This window comes from Pristis pectinata, chromosome 7 (assembly GCF_009764475.1).
Source record: "Pristis pectinata isolate sPriPec2 chromosome 7, sPriPec2.1.pri, whole genome shotgun sequence".
Taxonomy (NCBI): Eukaryota; Metazoa; Chordata; class Chondrichthyes; order Rhinopristiformes; family Pristidae; genus Pristis; species Pristis pectinata.
This window is the reverse complement of record NC_067411.1, coordinates 85,722,762-85,744,494: the sequence shown is the minus strand read 5'-3', so window position 1 is coordinate 85,744,494 and position 21,733 is coordinate 85,722,762. Positions and strand designations below refer to the sequence as shown.

The window sequence follows — 21,733 nt, the reverse complement described above, 5'->3', positions numbered from 1 at the left end:
AAAACTTCCCTTTTTCTAAACTTCAACTCCTTTGCAATGATGGTCGATGTGCTGTTTGCTTTCTCAACATTTGTTGCACCTGCCTGCTAATTTTTTTGTGATTCATGCACAAAAACATATAGATACCTCTGCACTTCACTCATTTGGAATCTCTATCCATTTAGAAAATAATCTGCCTTTTGATTCCTCATATTATTGAGTATGACCTCACACTTTCCCAAATTAAAATCCACTTGCTGGGTTTTCACCCAATCACTCTATCTATATCCATTGCAGTGTTGTAATATCCTCATCACAACAAGCCCTTCCATCTATTTTTGGGTTCAAATTGACCTTAAAGTCTCATTTTGTTTGGATAGGAAAAAATTAACTGTAAGGGCAGTTTTGGAATGTTATGAGCTGTCACTCAGAGAAAGTTAATTTCTATAATTTATTGCTGTGTTAAAACTTTAAATTATCTTAACATTGTTCATTAAATCATCACTGCTACAGTACTATCCAATACTGTTTTAGGATGAACATTCATTTAATGAAGAAGAAAAAGAAAAACTTCAAGCAGCACTCTCTCTGGAAAAACATGAACTTCGCTGGTGTTGGAAACTGTATCTTTTATCTTGGAACAGGTGAAATAAAGGGAAATTACTTTGCATAATAGCTGAACCCAATCATGTTATTTTCATTGATTAGTACTTTTTGAATGACTAAATAAAGCTGTACCATTAAACAATATTCCCTTTATAAAAGTCGTGAACCTATAGTAAAAATACTATACACCTTGGTTTTAAGTGACCAGTCCCTTTATTGTAACTATGTCCTCTCATTTGAGATTCTCTGGTAAATTGCCAGCAAATAGTTGGTGTGTAAATTAGTTCAGATAAACCAAAATTTAGAATGTCTTTTATTTTGTGACAAAAGACAATACTGTTCCAGACAATCATCTACAAGGAAATTAGAAGGTTGCTCGGCACCTTGTAATTAATGATTTCTTTGCAAGGTTAAAGTCTAATTGTCAAGAGCCAGCAAATTTCTTCCAGTGGTTTGTGTTAGTGAGCATAGAGGCATGAAGTTAAGGCAAATTAGTATGTGGCAGGTGAAATGTTGCAGGAGGAAGAGATTTAGATTCCTACAGTTTAAGGTCAGTGGATGGGTTCTACTTCAGCAGGGCTGAGCCCAGTATCTTTGTGGTGAGGTTAACAATGGTGTGGAGAGTTTAAGTTAATTGGACGGAAGAAGAGGTACAAAGGTGAAACACTGTAGAGGAGAAACAAGGTGCACGTAAGATTCGGAGGCAAAGAGTCATGGAATAGGGTCATTCAAAATCAAGGGTCATACCTGGAAGTGTGGGAAACTGACTAGAATGTGTTTGAAGTACACGCATACAAAAGCACGGAATGTGTAAATATTAGTGAATGTGATAAATGTAATTGGTGAACTGTGGGCATAAATTATGGAATGGGATAATGGAATGATGCACATGATGATTCAGCACAGAATCTGCTCAGAAATGAGGAAAAATAGAGGAACAATTGCTCTGCATTAAAGACAAGTAAATTGTGGGAAGGATAAAGAGAAGCAAATTTGTAAGCAGTTCTGAAAGAACCTATAACTTCAGTCATAATAGGAGTTTCAGTTAGAATCGTAGAAAATTTGTGACACAGAACAAGGCCATTTGACCCATCGTGTCTGTGCCAACTGGGAAAAAGAGCTGCCTGGTTGAATCCTGCCTTCCAGCACTTGGAGGTAACCATTCTTCAACCACATATCCTAGTACTTTTTTAATGCAATATGGTTTTATCTCTGCTCTGCTATTTCATGCAGTGAGTTAGGGACTTTTCTTACCCCCTTCCCACATCTTTTGAGTGAAAATATTTTTTCTGTCTTCCCTCTAATCCTACTAATTAGTTAAGTCTATTCCTCCTGGTTTCTGCTAAGGGAGATAGGTCTTTCTCATTTACTAGCCATCCCACAATTAAGTCTCTCCTTAGCCTTCTCTAATCCAAAGAAAACAATAGTCTATCCAATTTTATCTAGTGACAAAAATGTTCAAGTCCTGACGACATCCTGGTTAATCTCTGCACCCTTTCCAGTGCAATCATGTCTTTCCTGTGCTATGATGACCAGAACCACATGCAGTACTTGAGCTGCGATCTAACTTATTGTGTACTGCTCTGACAGAACCTTGCTCTTATATCTTTACCCCAGTTAATAAAGGAAAGCATTCCATGGCCTTTTCAAATACCTTATTAACCTGTCCTGCTAACTTTAGGGTTCTGTGGACAGACAATCCAATGTCATGTTGTCTTGGTATGATCGTATCACATTATCCTCCATGTAGATTGGGGAAAGTGACTAAAGTAGGGAAGCTATGCTGGATCTGGTTCTAGGGAATTAAATAGTAAAACTGGACCATGTTTCTGTGGAACATTTAGACACTAATGATTGTATTATTAAGTTCACAATATGAATATATTAAAATGAATTGAATGAACTGAGAGAGGAGCTGACCCAGATGGCTTTTAAATTGAATGTTACCTGCTACTAAAGTATATTCATGAAAGACATGGATCCTTCTATCAGCAGGAAAAACAGTATGGTGTAAAACAGGATTGGCAGCCAGGAAGAGGCATAGAGTCATGCAGCACAGAAACCGACTCTTCAACCCACTGAGTCTGTGCTGATCATCAAACATCCACTTGTGCAAATCCCATTTTTATTTTCCCCACGTTCCTCTCAACTCCCCTCCAGCTTCTACCATCCACTTAAATGTTAGGGGCAACTTACATTGGTCAATTGGTCCATCAAGCCATACATAGTTTTTCAAAGTTTGCATGGACTCTTAGTCAGGACTATTGCTCTTAATAACCTGGGTGTACAGAACATTGTATTTTGTCATCTCCAGACTGAAACAAAGGTGTGCAGTAAACAGTGAGCAGGATGATAACAGACGGCAGATGGGCAATTGGTAAATTGTCAGAAGTATCTGAAATGATGAATTTTGGTAGGAAGAATGAGGAGAAGCAATGTAAACTAAATGTGACAATTTTGAAGCGGAAACAGGAACATATGGGTTTACAAGATTTTGAAAGCAAAATTGATAGAGCTAATAAAATAAGTATAGAATCTTTGATTATAAATGGTATGGTATATGCATGAAAAAAACTTCTAACATGAAACTCTACTAAGCTGTTGTAGATGTCTAGTTGGAACCTAGCTGATCTATTGTTTTTGATTCTGGGGGCCACTAAAATGAACTAGTATGGTACCTGGGCAATGAAGCTATAGTCAAACAAAATAAGGAAGAAAAAGAGAGACTTGTATTTACAGGCCTTGATCGTAACCTGTGTTGTGCCAAAGCACTTTATATCCAATGAAGGATTTCTGAAGTTCTAGTCACTCTGATGTAGGGAACATGATGGTACCTATTGGCACTTTGTGCAAATTGGAATTAGAATTAACATTGATCTAAGTAAAATTACCTAATGTTCAAAGAAACATTGTCAGTGTATTGATCATTGTATTTCTTCAATTTCAAGTTATTTCTAAGTACTAGCTTATTTATAATGCTAATGGAAACAAAAGGAGAGATTTCAACAGTTTCATTCAGACTTGATTTATGCTGAGTGCCTATACAGGAAAATATAAATGATGTGTTTACTGTAGCTTTTGTTTAGTGTTCCAGAAGTTTCAGATAAAATGTGACAGTCCATGCTGGTGGTCGTTTCAAAACATAATGAGTTATGTGGAGATTTTTGTTTATTGTACGTGCATTTGCTACGATATCTAAATACTAGATGTAGAGCTAATCATTGTGTTGGGATCAAATAAAGGGTAATTTGTGACAATGAAAAGTTGCAAATCATGCAAATGTGTATTTATCTAATTTGTTTGAAAGATTCTCAAATGTTTGTTTGTTTCACTTTGCTGGTGTAATTTCTCACCAGGCAGCCTATTATAACGTGAAGCCTGCTGCTCTTCAGCAACAATTGGAAAATATCCACCTGAATCAGGAGAAGACAGAGGCTTTTGCCCAGGCCTGGACAAATATGGGCCAAGATTTCATTGAAAAATTGAGGCAAAACACATTTGCTCCAAGAAAGGTAATAATAAGCCTACATGGTGAAAATTGAGAGAGATGAGGACTTCTCCTTCAAATAAAACATCATTATATGCTACAAAAATATCCTAAAACACTTCAACACACAGCCAATTACCTTGAAGTTTATTTGCTGCAGTTTTATCACAACTGAAGTGGGTGCCACATTTTATAAAGAAATGAGTGATCAATTTAATTGTACTTGTTAGAGGTGTTAAGAACGAATAGACCATGACCCATGGAGAATTGCTTTCTGTTTTTCACACGGTCCCATGTGTCCATATGAGACATTAAAAAACAAAGATGTGACCCCTTTTAACATCTCATGAGAAAGAAAGCAGTAGCAATCTGTGTTTTGTTGGAGTGTGTGAGTAATGTCTAGAATGAGGGTCAAATCATGACGTCCAGACTTACAGGTGAGAATACTCTTCCCCTTCTCCCTTAAGGTATACTAAAACAGGAGCAGACTTGATTTGTAAAAATGTTTTTAGTCCTTTGCTTTAACTAGTTTTCTATCTACAAGAAAAAGGGTATTCTCTTAATGCATTGAAATCCAAGTATGAAAAGCTAGGAATTAAAGGGATGTGGCACTAGATGCTGAATGTTTTCAGCATTATCCACTTTTATTTCACATTTCCAGTATCAATGGTACTTTGCTTTGAAATGTATTTGATTTATTTTCTGTAATTACAATTTCAGCATTGGTTGTCTCAAGCCATCAGACATTAAAACGTGTAAGTTACAGGTTTAAATTAGTCTATTGGAACAGAGATCCATGTGAGTCCAAATGATTATTGTGTGTCATTTTTAATGCTGGACCTTTTTCTGCATACAAGTATAGGAAATTTTATTAGGAATTCATCTTTGGCATCAATGATTGAGAACAAATTGAGAGTGTGTCCTACACCACACCCAACTGTTCTTTTCCATAAACTTAAATTGAACAATTTTACTCGTTGTGTTTGTTAGAACATGGCTAACTTTACCTTGTTGATCGCCTCAAATATTTAGATGCAACAAACCACTATTCAAAGTAAATTTACATACATAGCTAGTATATTTCCCGCAATGTTAAAAGTGGTAAGTTTAAATTATGGACGCAAGGAAATTGGGTTAATCTTGGAGGAGGTGGATACAGAAATGAAAATAGTGATAATGCATTCAGATATGTCACATCTGTTTTACATTACTTTTTTAAATTTATTCTTGTTTGCAGCTTGAAAAAATTGGATGGTGTCTTAACCTTGAAATGGGGCAGTCAACGCAAGCCAAAATGAAGTCCCCTCATGCTATTCTTGAACTTGGAATAAACAGTGAAGACTCTGAGGTAAATAAAAACAAAAGATTATAAAGGGAAAAGCTGCCATGTACCACAATTTGACATACTTCTTGTTCAGCAGCTGCAACAATTTATTATGCATTCAGATTTAAATTATTGTGAGCTTAATTGATATAAGCCAGGGAGGATATTCTCTTGTGTGTGCCTTTATTCCTTTCCCTTGTGCTTGACTTGGCAGAATATTTGTTCAATTAAATTTCTGTGACATTGCCTACTTTTCCATATCTTACTGAAGGAGGTCTTTTATTTCAATGTGCTTAGGCAACAGCTGTTGTCAGGTTATTTAATTGTGACTGATGTCTGAAATTGTACACTGGAATAATTGATGAATTTCTGGAAAGAGTAACATTTTTGGTGTGTAAAGCAGTAGACAATACTTTTAGTAGAACATTAGAATGCAAATCATAGAGTCTGACAGCATGGAAACAGGCCCTTTGGCCCACACTGTCCATCAAATACCCCTATACTGATCTCATTTCCCCTAACCCTAACCCAGCTGGGAACGTAGAAGAACCAACGTCAGTGTGCTAAATGAAGCAAAAACTACAAGTATTGAAGCTTACATTATCAAGAACCAACTAAGATGGAGCGGTCATGTTGTTCGGATGAAAGATGAACGTCTGCTGAAACAAATCTTCTACTCCCAGCTTAAAGTTGGCAAACGTAAAAGAGGCAGACAACAGAAGAGATTCAAAGACGTCTTAAAAGCCAACATGAAAAAAATGTAACATCGACATCAACAATTGTGAAACCAATGCCAAGGACAGGAAACTCTGGCAAACCATCATCCGAGAAGGAACAGCAACTTTCGAAGCCAACAGATGTGCAGAATTAGAAGAAAAGAGAAGAAAATGGGAAGAGAGGCAGCAACAACCAAAGCCCGATCTGCCATCTGGAGTTACCTGTCCTGAATGCGGAAGAACTTTCAGAGCCAAGATTGGACTCGTAAGCCACTTGAGAGCCCATAAATAGATCAACGGAACGAAGGCCATCATCCTCGACCTCGAGGGATAGCCACGACAGCGATGACTCAACCTTTGGCCTTCCATGGCACTTCAAAAAATGATTGTGCCTGTCTCCACCATCCCCTTAAGCAGTGCATTTCAGATTTTAACCATCCTCTGGGTGAAAGTATTCTTCCTCAAATCCCCTGAAAATTTCCTAGCCCTTTTGTCAGATATGTCTGTAACTTCAGAATGTAGTGTGGAAGAGATCATGACTCATTAAGTTTTGCTTGGTCTTTATTTTAGGATCTTCCATGTTCTTGTCTTTAACAAACTTCATCTTTCAGACCAATGTCCTTGAGGTGCCTTTACTCTTCCTATTAATGTCCTTTTGTTTCCCTAAGTTTAATTGCTGCCATAGCCCTATGCACTGCACTCTCCTTGCCAAACCTCATTCCCTCTCTTCTTCTTATTCCAACATTTGGGAATTCTTTAAACCAACCTCTCTGATTAAATTATTCCTCCCCCTCCCCCTATGGTCAGTTCCATATTTAGTTTAGTAACATTCGCAAAGTACTTTTGGGATATTTACTACCTGATGGGTGCTATAGTAATAGTAGGATTGGAAACTCAATGTGACCTTTCCGCCTTTGGCAACTTTGTTAATTATTCATCAAGAGTGAGTCCAACAGCAATTGCAAATTTAACATGGGATCTAGGGATGAACAATAATTGCTGGCCTTTTATAAAGAAAATTCATCTCTGGGGGCACAGGTAAATCCAGTGTTCTAAATTGTCAGTAAAATCATAATGAGATCCCAGCAGCATTGAATAGGACCTGAGAAGTTGTGAGACCTATCTAAAACTAAAGCCATAATTTCAGTGGTAGCATAGTAAGGTAATAAGCAGCGTTCACAAGAAAAACATAAACATAAATTATACACAATGTTTACAGGAAAGAACACAATTAGAACAAAAAAAGTCCATTTTAGTGCAGAGTGTTCAAAGTGGTCATTGTGTAGGTAAATTGAGGTGATTAGGGTTTTTTGCCAGTTGGTTCAAGAACCAAATGGTTGAAGGGAAGTAGCTGTCCTTGAACCTGGAGTGTGAGACTTCAGGCTTCTGTATCTCTTGCCCAATGGGAGCTGCGAGAAGATGGCATGGCCCGGATGGTGGGGATCTTTGATGATGAATATTGCCTTCTTGAGGCAGTGCCTCCTGTAGCTACTACCAATGGTCAGAGAGATGTGCTTGAGATGTATTGGGCAGTGTCCACTACTCTCTGCAGCTTCTTGGGTTCCTGTGCATTCGAATTGCTGTACCAGACCATGATGCAACCAGTCAGAATACTTTCAAAGGATACATTAGTGAGGGCTGTGACCTATGGGATGCATGAGTACTACAACCAAAGCCATCTGCACAGCAAGTTTATTAAAAAAAACAAGTCAAAAAAAATGATGAAAAATAAGTTTAAGGTGCCATAACTGGTCTTTAAATGCAGCTTTTAACAAAACACAAGCCAGGGTGTTCGGCATGGTGGTCATCTACTTAACACCCCACAAACATTGCAACAGTGAAAGTTGAGCGCACATGCTAACGATGACACTGCTTCTTCACATGTGACAGGAAGAGGATGGAAATAATGGTGTCTCCGAGGAGCACAACACTTTTCTACAGGTTACTCAAGCCTCCCGGAATGCTACTTACTGACATATAGATGGCAACTCTCTGTGCTACCAATAAAAATCAATCTTGCAGACGATCAGAATCAGATTTATTATCCCTGACATGTGTTGTGAAATTTGTTGCTTTGTGGCAGCAGTACAGTGCAAGAAATAAAGACTAAAAATTACAAAGAGAAAATTACAAAATTACAAAAATTACAAAAAGTGCAAAAGAGAAATAGCGAGGTAGTGGTTCATGGACCATTCAGAATCTGATGGTGGAGGGGAAGAAGCTGTTCCTGAAGCACTGAATGTAGGGCTTCAGTCTCCTTTACGTCCTCCCTGATGGTAGTAATGTGAAGAGGGCATGTCTTGGGTGGTTAGGTCCTTAATGATGGATACCACCTTCTTGAGGCACTGCCTCTTGAAGATGTCTTCGATGGTGGGGAGGGTTGTGCCTGTGGTGGAGCTGGCTGAGTCTACAACCCTCTGTAGCCTCTTTTGATCCTGCACATTGGAGTCTCAATACCAGGTCATGATGCACCCAGTCAGAATGCTCTCCACCATACATCTGTAGAAATTTGCAAGAATCTTTGGGACATGCCAAATCGCCTCAAACTCCTAATGAAGTAGAGCTGCTGGTGTGCCTTCTTCATGATTGCATCAGTGTGTTGGGACCAAGATGGATCCTCTGAGATGTTGATGCCCAGGAACTTGAAGCTACTCGCCCTTTCCACCGCTGACCCCTCAATGAGGACTGGTGTGTGTGTTCTCCCTACTTCCCCTTCCTGATGTCCACAATCAGTTCCTTGGTTTTGCTGACATTGAGTGCGAGATTGTTGTTGTGACACCACTGAACCAGCCGATCTATCTTGCTCCTGTACGCTTACTCATCACCATCTAAGATTCTGCCAACAACAGTGGTGTCATCAGCAAATTTATAGATGACGTTTGAGCTGTGCTTAGGTACACAGTCATGAGTGTAGAGAGAGTAGAGCGGTGGACTAAGCACACATCCTTGAGATGCGCCTGTGTTGATAGTCAGCGAGGAGGAGGACACTGACTGTGGTCTCCTGATAAGGAAGTCGCGGATCTAGTTGCAGAGGGAGGTACAGAGGCCCAGGTTTTGAAGCTTGTTGATTAATACTGAGGGGATGATGGTGTTGAACGTCGAGCTGTAATTGATAAACAGCAGCCTGATGTATGTTTTGCTGTTGTCTAGGTGCTCCAAAGCCGAGTGGAGAGCCAGTGAGATTGCGTCCACTGTAGACCTGTTGTGGTAGGCAAATTGCAGTGGGTCCAGGCTTGAATTAATCAGGCAGGAATTAATTCTAGCCATGACCAACCTCTCAAAGCACTTTATCACAGTAGATGTGTGTACTACCAGGCGATAGTCATTGAGGCAGCTCACCTTGGTTCTTCTTGGGCACCAGTATGATTGACGCCCTTTTGAAGCAGGTGGGAACCTCCGACTGCAGCAGTGACAGGTTGAATATGTCCTTGTTGGTTGGCACAGATTTTCAGTACCCTGCCAGGTATACTGTCGGGGCTTGACGCTTTGTGAGGGTTCACCCTCTTGAAGGATGTTCTGATGTCTCCTTCCGAGACAGAGATCGCAGGGTTGCCAGATGCTGTGGGGATTTGAACAGGTGTAGTGTTATTCTCCTCTTCAAAGCATGCATAGAAGGCATTGAGTTCATCAGGGAATGAAGCATCACTGCCATTTATGCTGTTGGGTTTCGCCTTATAGGAAGTAATGGCGTGCAAACCCTGCCACAGCCTTTGTGCATTCGATTGGGTCTCTAACTTCGCATGGAATTGCCTTTTTGCTCTCGCGATGGCCTTCCGTGGGTTGTACCTGGACTTCTTGTAGGGTTCTGGATTGCTGGTTTTGAATGCCACAGATCTAGCCCTCAGCAGGCTGCGAATCTCTTGGTTCATCCAGGGCTTCTGGTTTGGGAAAACTCGGTATGTTCTCGATGGCACACACTCATCCACGCAGATCTTGATGAAGTCGGTGACGGCTGTGGCGTATTCATTCGGATCCGAAGACGAATCCCTTGAATATGGTCCAGTCCACCGATTCAAAGCAGTCCTGTAAATGCTCCTCCACCTCCCTTAACTATATATCCTATAAATTTGCATGGAGGTTTGAATAGATCAGCAAAGATGGGATACTCCTGGACCTATCAGGCAGCAGTCCAGTATCCTGAGCATACATGGAGAAAGATCATGTCTGTATCACCTGAGTATGAACAAACATGGAGGCCTGTCCAATTAACATTTCTACATTCTACACAACTTCATAGGCCATTCAATAAGCCAAACTGTGGAATACAAGGAAAAGATTTTTAAAATGATTTTTGTGTTTCTAAATTATGGAAATGTAATACTTATTCCTGCTAAGCACATACCCTTCTATAAATTGAGTACTTTTCATTCAGAAAGTTGTAAGATTTTATTTAGAGATCTCATTGATCTCAATGATTTGATCAAATATCTTATAGTTTTATCTGTTCATGCAAAAGTCAATGATTGTTCCACAACACTATACCTGTGAAACATTGGGTAGATGGATCTTAGTTGTGGTCCATTGGCATTCCGTGTGAGACAGAAGGATTAAGCTCCTACCCACTTTGGACCTTGCTTTCTGTCTTAATTGTTGTTGATTATTCTACCTAGATCTATTGCAAAGGTTATTATGATTAAACATTTCGACAAAGAGGAAACTTTAAATCTAATGATTTCAATATCTTTAATCGTCCTTTGATTTTTGAAGCATATTTGTGTTATCATTTTGGCTATTTGTCTTCATTGTGTTTGTATTTTTCATTGATTACCTTTCTGTGCCCATATATTTCTTGTAGGGGTATTTACCTGGGCATCTTTTAATTGCCAGATATTTGTGATGATAATACTTTGATAAACAGCTGGTTACTCTCATTATCTTTTGTGAATAGGAGGGCTGTCTTTCTCCTGAGACTTCATTTTAAGTTATCAAGTTCCTAACAGTTTACCAAGGTGCAGTGCCTGTATGCAACTATATCATTTATCTTTTGCCCAACTGTTAGCAAAGATAGAGGTAGGTTCCTGCACGGTAGTGTAGCGGTTATCGTAATGCTTTACAGTGCCAGCGACCCAGGTTCAATTCCGGCCACTGTCTGTAAGGAGTTTGTACGTTCTTCTCGTGTCTGCGTGGGTTTCCTCCGGGTGCTCCGGTTTCCTCCCACATTCCAAAGACGTATGGGTTAAGAAGTTGTGGGCATGCTATGTTGGCACCGGAAGCGTGGCAACACTTGCGGGCTGCCCCCCAGAACACTCTACGCAAAAGATGCATTTCACTGTGTGTTTCAATGTACATGTGACTAATAAAGATATCTGATCTGAAATATTCCACATATGCATCATCCTCTGCATGAAGAAGTTGTTCCTCTGATCCCTTTTAAATCTTTCCCCTGTCACCTTTAAACCTATGCCCTCTAGTTTATGATTCCCTTTCCCTGGGAATAAGACTATGTACATTCACTTTAACTATTTGCTCTTCATTTTATATACCTCAATAAGCTCACCCCTCAGTGTCCTATGCTCCAAGGAATAAAGTCCTAGCTTGCCCAACCTCTCCCTATAACTCAGGCCATCAAGTTCAAGCAACACTCTTGTAAATCTTCGTTGCACTCTTTCCAAGTTAATGACGTCTTTCCAATAACAGCGTAACCAAAACTCTACATGGTACTTCAGGTGCGACCAGCTGCAACATAACGTCTCAACTCCTGTATTCAATGCCCTAACTGATGAAGGCCAGCACACCAAACACCATCACTACCCTGTCTACCTGTGACAACACTTTCAGGGAACTATGTACTTGTACTCCAAGGTCCCTCTGTTCTACAACACTCCCCAGGGTCCTGCATTCACTGTAAAAGACCTTCCCTGGTTTGACTTCCCAAAATGCAACAGCTCACAATTAGAGCATGGGCTTGGCTTCATAGATGCTCCAACTAGTCAAATGCAGGGGGAAGACTTTGGGATTCTGGGCAACATGAGTTATTACCAAAAAAAGGGAATGAATAAGAAAGGGAATTATTTTGATCAGAACCCTATTTTCTTGACTTCTCTTATTTCTTTCAAGGTCCTCTCCTTATTTACTCCTGCAATGACCTGCTGAGCACGTTACAGTGCTGAGTAAAGATTGGAAGCTTAAAGTAGAATGTAATTATCATAAATAAACTTAGACTTTAATTTTAAAACCCCTTGAATTTTGAAATATTCATAAGGAAATTACAAAACACAAAATTAGGTTTTAGGGCCATACCCTTTTCTAAGCAGTAATTATAGCTTATTACAGCACTAAAATTCACTTAGACATCATCTGACTCAGGATGTGAGTTTCAGAATATTTTATAGTGGAACTACTTTGTGCAAGTAATTTTCCTTGATTCCATTAGGGAAGGATCCAAACAGTGCAGCCTGCAAAAGTGCTGTTGGTTTCACAGAATGATCTCAGCAAAAGTAGGTAATTTTGTGGTTAATGCTACCAAAGAATCCAGTACATATCTCTAGTTACCCATTTTGGCTGTTCTCCTGTGGGAATGTGTCTGGTACATACCCTATCAACTCTCTTTTGAAGTCTTCCCTTTGATCACATTACGAATCTTTGATTCCATTTATTGCTTCTCTAGTTGAATAATTCCATATTAAGTTTTTCCATGTCCTTTTCCATTACTGTTAATAAATTGTGACCACTGTTTCCAAATGTTTTCCTGCCACTAAAAATGCTCCATTTGCTTCACTTCATTACCCAAAACTAAACACAGCAGTGCTTCCTACTCTCGCTGGATATTTGACCAGAAACACATCTTTGGAATCTGTGCTACATTATAAACTGGGTTAACTTCATACAAGCAGTCTATATTAATGAACTGCTTTGGTGAACTTTTTTGCAAATCCATTAAGCATTTGTAATACACACTGAGCTAATATTCTTCTTGATTTACCTTTAGTTTACAGCAGGTGGCATTAGAAATACATAAAGCTTAATTTTACACTCCAGGTGTTGTATATTATTAGTTTGCATAAAGATACTTGGCTGGGGTATTACTGGCGCACTATGCTTCAAAAGAGGTTCCTTTTGATGCTTTTGGCATTAGGTGGCAAAGCTCAGCGGGCTTCATTGGAACGTGTTTGCTTTATGCTCATTGCAATATGGCTGGCGAGCCGTGATCCTAAGCAATGACCCTACAACATAACCAATCTTAATGAAGATTGGTGTGAAACTAGACTTTGTCAGTGCCCCAATCTCTCATTTTAAATCTCTTTCAGAGGGATGGTTGATGTTTTGGATCGAGACCCTGCATCCCTCTGTCTCCACAGATGTTGCCTGACTGACTGAGTTCCTCCAGCGATATATTTTTTGCTCCAGATTACAGAAACTGCAGTTTCTTCTGTCTCCAACTTCCTATGGGTTGTGGAGCTCATCTTTTGAATTATTGGAAAACTGTTCTGCTTACAGTGACTGTTCCAGAACCTGTCTTCACTAGTTAAGCTACACTTTGCAGATCATGCTTGTGTTTATGCACACTTGGAGACTGAGCTCCAAACCATTGTCAGCTCATTCACTGAAGCCTATGAGAGTTTGGGCCTTGCATTTAACTCCTGCAAGACTGAGGTCCCTTACAGACCTTCCTCAGCTGCACAGCACTACCCTCTGGCAATACGTGTTCATAGCAATACTCTGGAAAGCATGGATCTTTTCCCATATCTCAGGAGTCATCTCACAGCAAATGATGAAATTCACCATCACCTTCAACGTGCCAGTACAGTCTTTAATGGTTTGAGAAATAGGGTGTTTGAAGGTCAAGCCCTCTGTCCTGGCACAAAACTCAAGATATACTGGGCAGCATATATGCCTGCCCTTCAACATGCATTTGACTTGGATTACCCTAAAGCCAGCCACCTCAAGGGACTGGAAAGTTACCAGTCTCTGCAAAGTCTTCCAAATTCACTCGAAGGTAAACCACCAATATCAATGTTCTCTCCCAGGCCAACATCCTCAGCAGTGAGGCCTGAATTACATTCACGTTCCCAACATTAGACTCTGAAAGCACACACTGCTTACTGAGCTCTATCACATAAGAGATTACCAGGCTGATGGGAAAAGGTTCAAAGATGTGCTAATTGCCCCTTCGAAAATGCAACATCTGCACTGACTGTTGGGAATCTTTGGTCCATGATTGCTTATAGTGGAGAAGGAGCATTAGAGACAGCACAGAGAACCTTGAGTCCATGCATTAGGAGCATGCAGACACCCTCCGTTAAATTGTGGTGCACCACCTTGCAAACTACCGATCCACCTGTCGCATTAGACACCACTTGCCTTCTCTGGAAGAGTCTGCATTTGCTTCATCAGTCGTCCCCAGACCCACACAACCAGAGTGGAAGCAAGTCGTCTTTGATACTGAGGAACTTCCAAAGAAGATTAAAAAATTTTTTAAAAATGGAATTCATGTAGGATTAGTGTAAATGTGTGGTTGATGGTCAACACCAACTCGATGGGCTGAAGGGCCTTTTCCCGTGCTATTTGCCACCATGACTCTAATGCAGCTTGAGTACCGCAGAATGCAAGCAACTCATTTGTAAAAGATTGTTTTGAGATCCCAAGAGAGAATATTTGTGCATATAAGCATTTCTTAGCTTGCATATTTCTGCAGTTTATCAATTGATCAGAATTAGAATTTGATTCTAATGCATATTATGTGTCACTTTTGCCATATTGCGCCACCTGTCATGCACCACTTCTGTTTTTGGCAAAGTGCTCAACAGCAACATTTGAGCTGTTGTCGCAGTTATTTTAATCTCTGATGTTTGATCTGCAGGGAAATGTGTGAATGAGTTGGGGTATATTACACATCTAGTGAATGGAATAGGTTTTTAACAGGATCAAATATCCCATTGACTAAATGTGAGTCATCAGTAATATTGGTTTTCAAACCTGTCAACAAAAATACTCAGTTTTTTCAGACTTGTAATTCTTGCTTCATAGATCTGTGACTAGTTTATCCTGGGATATCTTAACACATGATCGATGTCGTCTTGCCTGATGGATATATATTCTTCTCCAGATTTGCTTAGTGTGCCAAGCAGATCATGATCTTGCAGTGTATACTCCTTGACGCTGATCTATCTGTGGATCAATGAGCTAATGCCTCTCCACTGCCATTTGTCAAAAACGTTAAATATTCGGAAAAATACAGGAATCCATTTGAGATTCTTGTGCATAATTGCCAATAAATGCTTGGTGCCCAAGAAAAAAATTGTTTTTCAAGATTATAAAATGCAAACATGCTGAATGACCATGTTTCCCAATAAAAGGTAATGTGGGAGTTATCTGGTAACTCGGTGATGTTGCACAGCGACTGAAAATACCCAACTTGGGGCTCTTTCACGTGTTTCAGGGATGAAATTTCCTTTCTGGTGAGAGTGCTTGCACTGAAGCTCAATTTCAGCCATAGATCAACTCTTCTCTACAAATATTATCATTTGATTTTTTTCCACATCTAGAGATCTCAGCAGAAGTTTCAAAAGGAATATTGAAACAACCTCGGGGCTGGTTAAGCCAAATACCTAAAGATATACTCAAGAATTGGAAGCCTAAGTAGGCCCTACAAGCCTGCTCTGCCAATCAATAAATGGCTGATCCTCCACCTTTTCGCTTCACCTATTCTCCATTTTCCTTGATTACAATAGTTTCCCAAAATCTATCAATCTCAGGCTTAAATGCACTCTGTTTATACGTAACCCCCAGTGTGGAGTTCCAAAGAAATATAACCATCTGAGCAAAGGAATTTCTGCTCACCTGTGGCGACTCACCGCCTAGTTGGGCGAACCGGCTCGGCAGTCGGGTTGCGCGGCGTCAGAGCGACGAGGCCCAAGATGGCGGCGGGCCTCGTCTTTCCGAGCGACGGGGAGAACCCGCGCGCGGGAAAGTCCTGATGACGTAGGACTTACGTCATTGCCGGTTGTTTTGGGCGGGAACATTCTCCCTTAAAGGGCCCGCGCAAGGCGGGAAAATAAACCAGTTCTGTTTGGCAATCCTCCGAGTAGAGTCTTGTTTTATTCCGCGGTAGCAACCGCTACACACCCATGTTTTTAAATGGTAACCCATTATCTGGAGAATATGTCCCTATCTCTGCACTCTCCAGCTGCAGGAAATGGCATCTTGCACACCAACTCTGTCACTATATCTCAGAATCCAATTTTTGTCTGTGATCATCTCTATTCTTTGATTGGAGACTTGTTTTAATTAATATATCCTCTTAATGCAGCTCCTTAACTTTTGTTAGGGATTGTGAAACCAAAGTGTCATCTTCCACAGAGGGAAATTTAGCCAGTGAACGTTGCTTTAAATCATCTTGTCTTATCCATCTGCCAGAGTTATAGATCTTCTATTGTCAATGCACAGCTTGTGTTGGGCCTCAGCAAGATCCTGAGCCAACCTCAAGCAGTGGCAGAACAAAGTTTTTGCTCACTGCTCCTTGCTGCCACCACGGTTCTTATTGTTGTAGTAACATCCCATTTCTCAGTTCTGATAAAGGGTTGCAGACTCAAACAAATGACCATTTCTCCCTCCATAAATCCTCTGCCTGACTTCCTGAGGTTTTCCAGCATTTTCTGTTTTTTGTATCCCATTTCACTTTGTCGGTATTTGATAGGTTGATTTGGGTATGGAGGCAGCTTAGCACCTTCCAAGTGACCGATTTTTCTCCACTGCTCTCACAGGAGTTTGCTCAATTGCCCTTAATGCCCACCATGGACCCCACTGTCAAGGTCCGTCAAGTTGCACTGGCTGCGTGTCCCCCTATGTGTCATGGTGGTAGTATAGGCTACCTGTATTGTTAGAGTTGTCTCATTTCTCCTTGGCTGGCCACAGCTCTCTGACTGTCTAGTGGTGCTATTACAATGTTATAGTTGGGTATGCAGGATGTTGATGTCCATTGGTTTAAGACTGCCAGTGATGATTCTCTACTGGGTTGATTTGTTTTTTTTTGCATGGGCAAAATATTCCCATACCAAAGTGTAGTCAGCAGTACAGTGACAAAAGGTGAGTGTAAAATTCTCTTCATGGGTGCATGTATGTTCTACCCCTCGCCCACCCTCATTTTGAATTTGTATGCTTCTGGATCTCTTCTCAGTGTGAGGATTCGGGAGAGGGTTGTATTACTTGGTCATTGCAATTATTGATAGTGTGACAAACTATTAGGTTGATTAGGGTCTCAAAGCTTATCTCAAAAATGGACATGACTTGCCTAGCTGGATGTCAGCCTGTTCAGGAAGTGTTTTTTCTAGAAAGGTGAGAGACAATTCAGAATGAGGCATCCATAAAGTTTGTAGAGATGTCCAAAGCAAAACACTCTCTGGATCTGGAGAGTTGTTACCTGCCTCAGGAATCCTTGCACAGATGCTTCGAATAATTTCAGGAGACATTTTCTTGTTAATGCCCCAGATCTCTTTATTTGTTCATTGCATATGTCGTTAAAGCCTACACCTTGTAGGTCTGCATGTTATCTATAAATGCCCCTTGCTTTTTGATTTCAATCTTTCATTGTGGGTTGGGTCAACTGCATTAATGGAGTTGGTCCATAGTCCTGGCCAGGAGGAGAGGTTCAAGAAAATGGGCAAACCCTTCCTTTAGACACAGTACTGGGGAGAAAGAACATACTGCATAAAACCAGCAGGATTAAGTATTATACCACCAGCAAGGCACAAAATAGGAGTATGATGGCCTGAATGAGAGTAGCTCCAGGAAAATCTGAAGTTCAGTGGCGTTCAGAACCCAACAGCCTGCTTAATTGGTATCTATTCACTTGCTTAAGAATTCACACCTTCCGCTATCTTAAACATGATTGCAGGTATATCATCTGGAAGGACGAGTGGCAGGTGTATAAATATACTTATTTGGAAATGTATCACTTTTCCTTTATTGCTGCTTGAAAAATCATGGAGTCTCTTACCCAATAGTGTAGTGAAAATACAAAACCATGAACAGAACTGCCAAGAACCTGGCAGGATTGATGAGAGCCATGGTCCTGCACATAGCAGGACATGATGGAAACCATGGGCAAGAGAAGGTTAGGAAACCATTGATATATGGATGTCATTCTTATTGGCAGAGTTGTGACAACCTTCCTCACTATCCACAACTCTGCCAATTTTTGTGTTGTCTGCAAACTTACTAATCAGCCCACCTGTATTTTTGTCCAAATCATTTATGAATAATACAAATGAGAGGTCCAGCATTAATCCCTGCCAAACACCACTGTTCACAGACCTCCAATATGAATGACATGTTGCAACTGGAAGGAGTGGTACATATCCGAAAGTTCATAGCTAGACATACCGCATCCAGAATTACTCCCTAAGAGCTTCACTCAGCAATTACTGTAACTGCCTTTTATGAGAAAGATATTTTTCGAGATTAGACATAGGGCTAAATACAGTCTTTTCAGAAAACATTCATGAAATCAACATTGAGATGCAAGAAATTCTGCAGATGCTGGAATCTGGAGCAATACACAAAAAGTGCTGGAGGAACTCAGTAGGTCAGGTAGCATCCATGGAGGGAAAGAAAGTCGATTTTTTTTTCCTGCCAAGACCTTTCATCAGGACTGGAAAGAAAGAGGGCAGAAGCCAGAGTAAGAAGGTGGGGGGGGGGGGGGAGGGGGGAGGAGCACACGCAGGCAGGGGATAGGTGAGTCCAGGTGATAGGTGAGTCCAGGTGAGAGGGGGAAGGTAGGTGGGTGTGGGAGGGGGGAAAGATGTAAGAAGCTGAGAGGTGATAGGTAGAAGAGGCAAAGGGCTGAAGAAGGAATCTGATAGGAGAGGGCGGTGGATTATGGAATAAAGGATGGAGGAGGAGAGGAGATGGGCAGGTCATTCAAGGTGAGGAAGGGAGGCACAGGAATAAGGGAAGACAAAGGAGTGGAGGGGGGGGATAAAGAAGGGGTGGGGTTACTGGAAGTTAGAGAAATCGATGTTGAGGCCATCAGGTTGGAGGCTCCCAAGGCGAAATTTGAGGTGTGTTGAAAAGATCTTTTTGTTTAGTCAGCCAAGATCACATCAAAGACGTGTTCAGCAACAACTTTTAATAGTTCTTTGCATAGTCCTTGACCCATATTCCAGAATTTCATTCTTATTCAAGGACTGGATTCCAGCCTAAGATTCTTTTGTATATCGGAGATGCTATGGGTATTGTATTAGTAATTCATTAAATGCTGTACTTTCATGAGAAACAAGATTGCACAGACATGAATTGGACCTAATTGAGAGAGACGACCACAGATGCATTGATTCTAGAAATAATCTGGCAAAGCTACTTTCTTGGCCTTGGCAGTAAAGCATACCTTCTGGGAGCATGCAAGGGAATTCAGCAGCAAAGTGCAAAACACAAGTCCCTGGACATCACTGTCGATCACTTGGCAGAATCCATACATTAATCAGATTCAACTATCTGCAATATTTTATTGTGCTGGAGTTCGATGGGAAGCTACTAAAACTGAGGTTGATTAGTAAAGCAAAAGTAACAATTAACGTGTTCAGGGAAACTATATATAAGCACGGGTAGGAAAAATAAGGGCAAATGAGGTAATAAAAATGGCTTACTCCAATGTGGACTCTCACAAGGGTTTATCTGTTTATGTGACTAGGTTTTACTCGCCCTCAGCTCCAAATTAATTCTGAAGTAGGAAATATTTAAATGCCTTCACCACCAGATTATCTAGGCAGTTTAGTCAGCTGCTGTAGATTTAAATTGTGCCGTTATCCATTCTTACTACATGAAAATGAATGAAATTTCAAGGACCACGTTAATACAAGGTCGTCTGCATTGAATTCAGCAACCAAGATTTTCACAAAATGCCTGTCTATAGACATCCTGCATTTTAGGATGTAACATTGATATGAAAATCTTTATTTGTTGATTTCCCTCTACACAGTATCACTTTTAAGCAGTTGTTCTGTATAATTCTTAGCTGTATCATTTTATGGCAGCCTTCTGGAGGGAGCAGTTGATTCAAATTGAGGCCCATAATTTTAATCTATAAACTGGCTTTCATATTTTGTTTGAAGTGTCCATTCCACTCTTTCTACTGTAACGTCCAATTGGTTTTGGTGTTTAGTTTCTTTGACCAGCTGTTCCCACATCTTTGATAAGCCTGTTTTATGTTTTCAGTTCCTTTCCTTGTGTAAACACATTCTTCTGTTAACTACCAGTGCGATCTCTGGTTACAGCACATCTTTTGTTTACTTCTGTTACATTTAATTTCTTGTAAAAATCTTTTAATGACTTTTACTTCAGTCATTTTGCAGTAGGGAGTATTCTTCTCCCAGTTAAGCTGTCATTCTGTTTTCATTGGCTTTTTTTTACACAATTAATTTCTGTATTTTTATTTTGGCAATGCATGTATCAGATTATGTGGAACCATACCAATAAGAAATAAAACATCTGCTCCTGGGTTTCAGATTCTTGGAGCTTTGATGTGTTAACAAATATTTCTTTTTAGCTGATGGAGGCAAGTCCTTCGTATTGTCAGCTGACAAAATAATGTTTATTGGTTCACCATACCAAAATACTCATTACAGATCTCTTTTTCAGTATTTTTATTTCCGTGTTCAATTTATTTGTTTGCAAAGTGACTTTGTAGTTGCAGTTGACTGCTTATATTTTGCCTGTAAATACACAGTTCTGCATTGATTTCTCTTTTTCAAAATGTAATCAAATGTTGATTTGTTCTTGTCCAAAATGAGGTAATAAGTTTCACCACTACAATACCTTCTAGCATCTGTGATTTTTATATATTAGAATGAAGGTTGCTCCAACATCAGGTCTTAGAGACCCATTTTCAGATTGAAATTGAAGGCTTTGAATTGAAACCAGAATTGTTGCCAGCACTTTTGCATGAAGGCTGCTGAACACACTTGGTGCCACTAGATGGCATATAATGTTCACTTGTGCAAATTTCTACTGCATATATTGTGGAGGCTTCAACCACAGAAGCAAGGTAAGTACTGCCTTTAAATTTCATAATGCAGGGTCTCGACCTGAAACACCAACCTGCACCTTTTGCCCCCACAGATCCTGCTTGACCTACTGAGTTCTTCCAGTGTTCTGCTTTAAATTTACTTTGTTGTAAAAATGTAACATCCCCACAGGCTCCTGGGTGTCTCTGGCCCACGACCAGTCAAATTGGAGAAGAAGCGTTCAGGATAGTATTGAGGAACTCAAGTCTATGCACTTGGAAGCATTGCCTAAGGTTGGGAAGGAATGTACCATTTCGCAAACTACCCACCTTCCTGCCCAGTCAAGCACCTCCTGCCCCATCTGTGGGAGAGACTACAGCTCCCATGGTGGTAGAGGGATCGAAAGTAATAAGCAGACTTTTTTTCCTCCAGTATGGTATTGAGCTTCTTGAATGTTGTTAGAACTACGCCCAACCAGGCAAGTGGAGATTATTCTGTTAAACTCTTGACTTGTGGATTGTCAATATTGGAAAGAGTATAGGATATCTGGAAACTGGAAACAAGTCTTTTGCTGTAGGAGAACCAGCTCTTGTAGCCACAGTACTTCAGTTGAGTTTCCAGTCAAAGGTGCTCCCCCACCACCCCAAGGATGTTGATGGCGGGAGACTCAGTGACAGTGATG

General features: G+C 40.3%; 1 protein-coding gene across 1 annotated transcript in view; it reads left to right on the top strand.

The window, feature by feature from the left end:
- The window catches only part of commd10 (COMM domain containing 10), a 64,307-nt gene that overhangs the window by 5,912 nt on the left and 36,662 nt on the right, over positions 1-21,733 (top strand). The window contains 4 exon segments of the mRNA XM_052020465.1: positions 514-583; positions 586-623; positions 3,942-4,097; positions 5,310-5,420. Coding sequence (XP_051876425.1) covers positions 514-583; positions 586-623; positions 3,942-4,097; positions 5,310-5,420 — 375 coding nt within the window.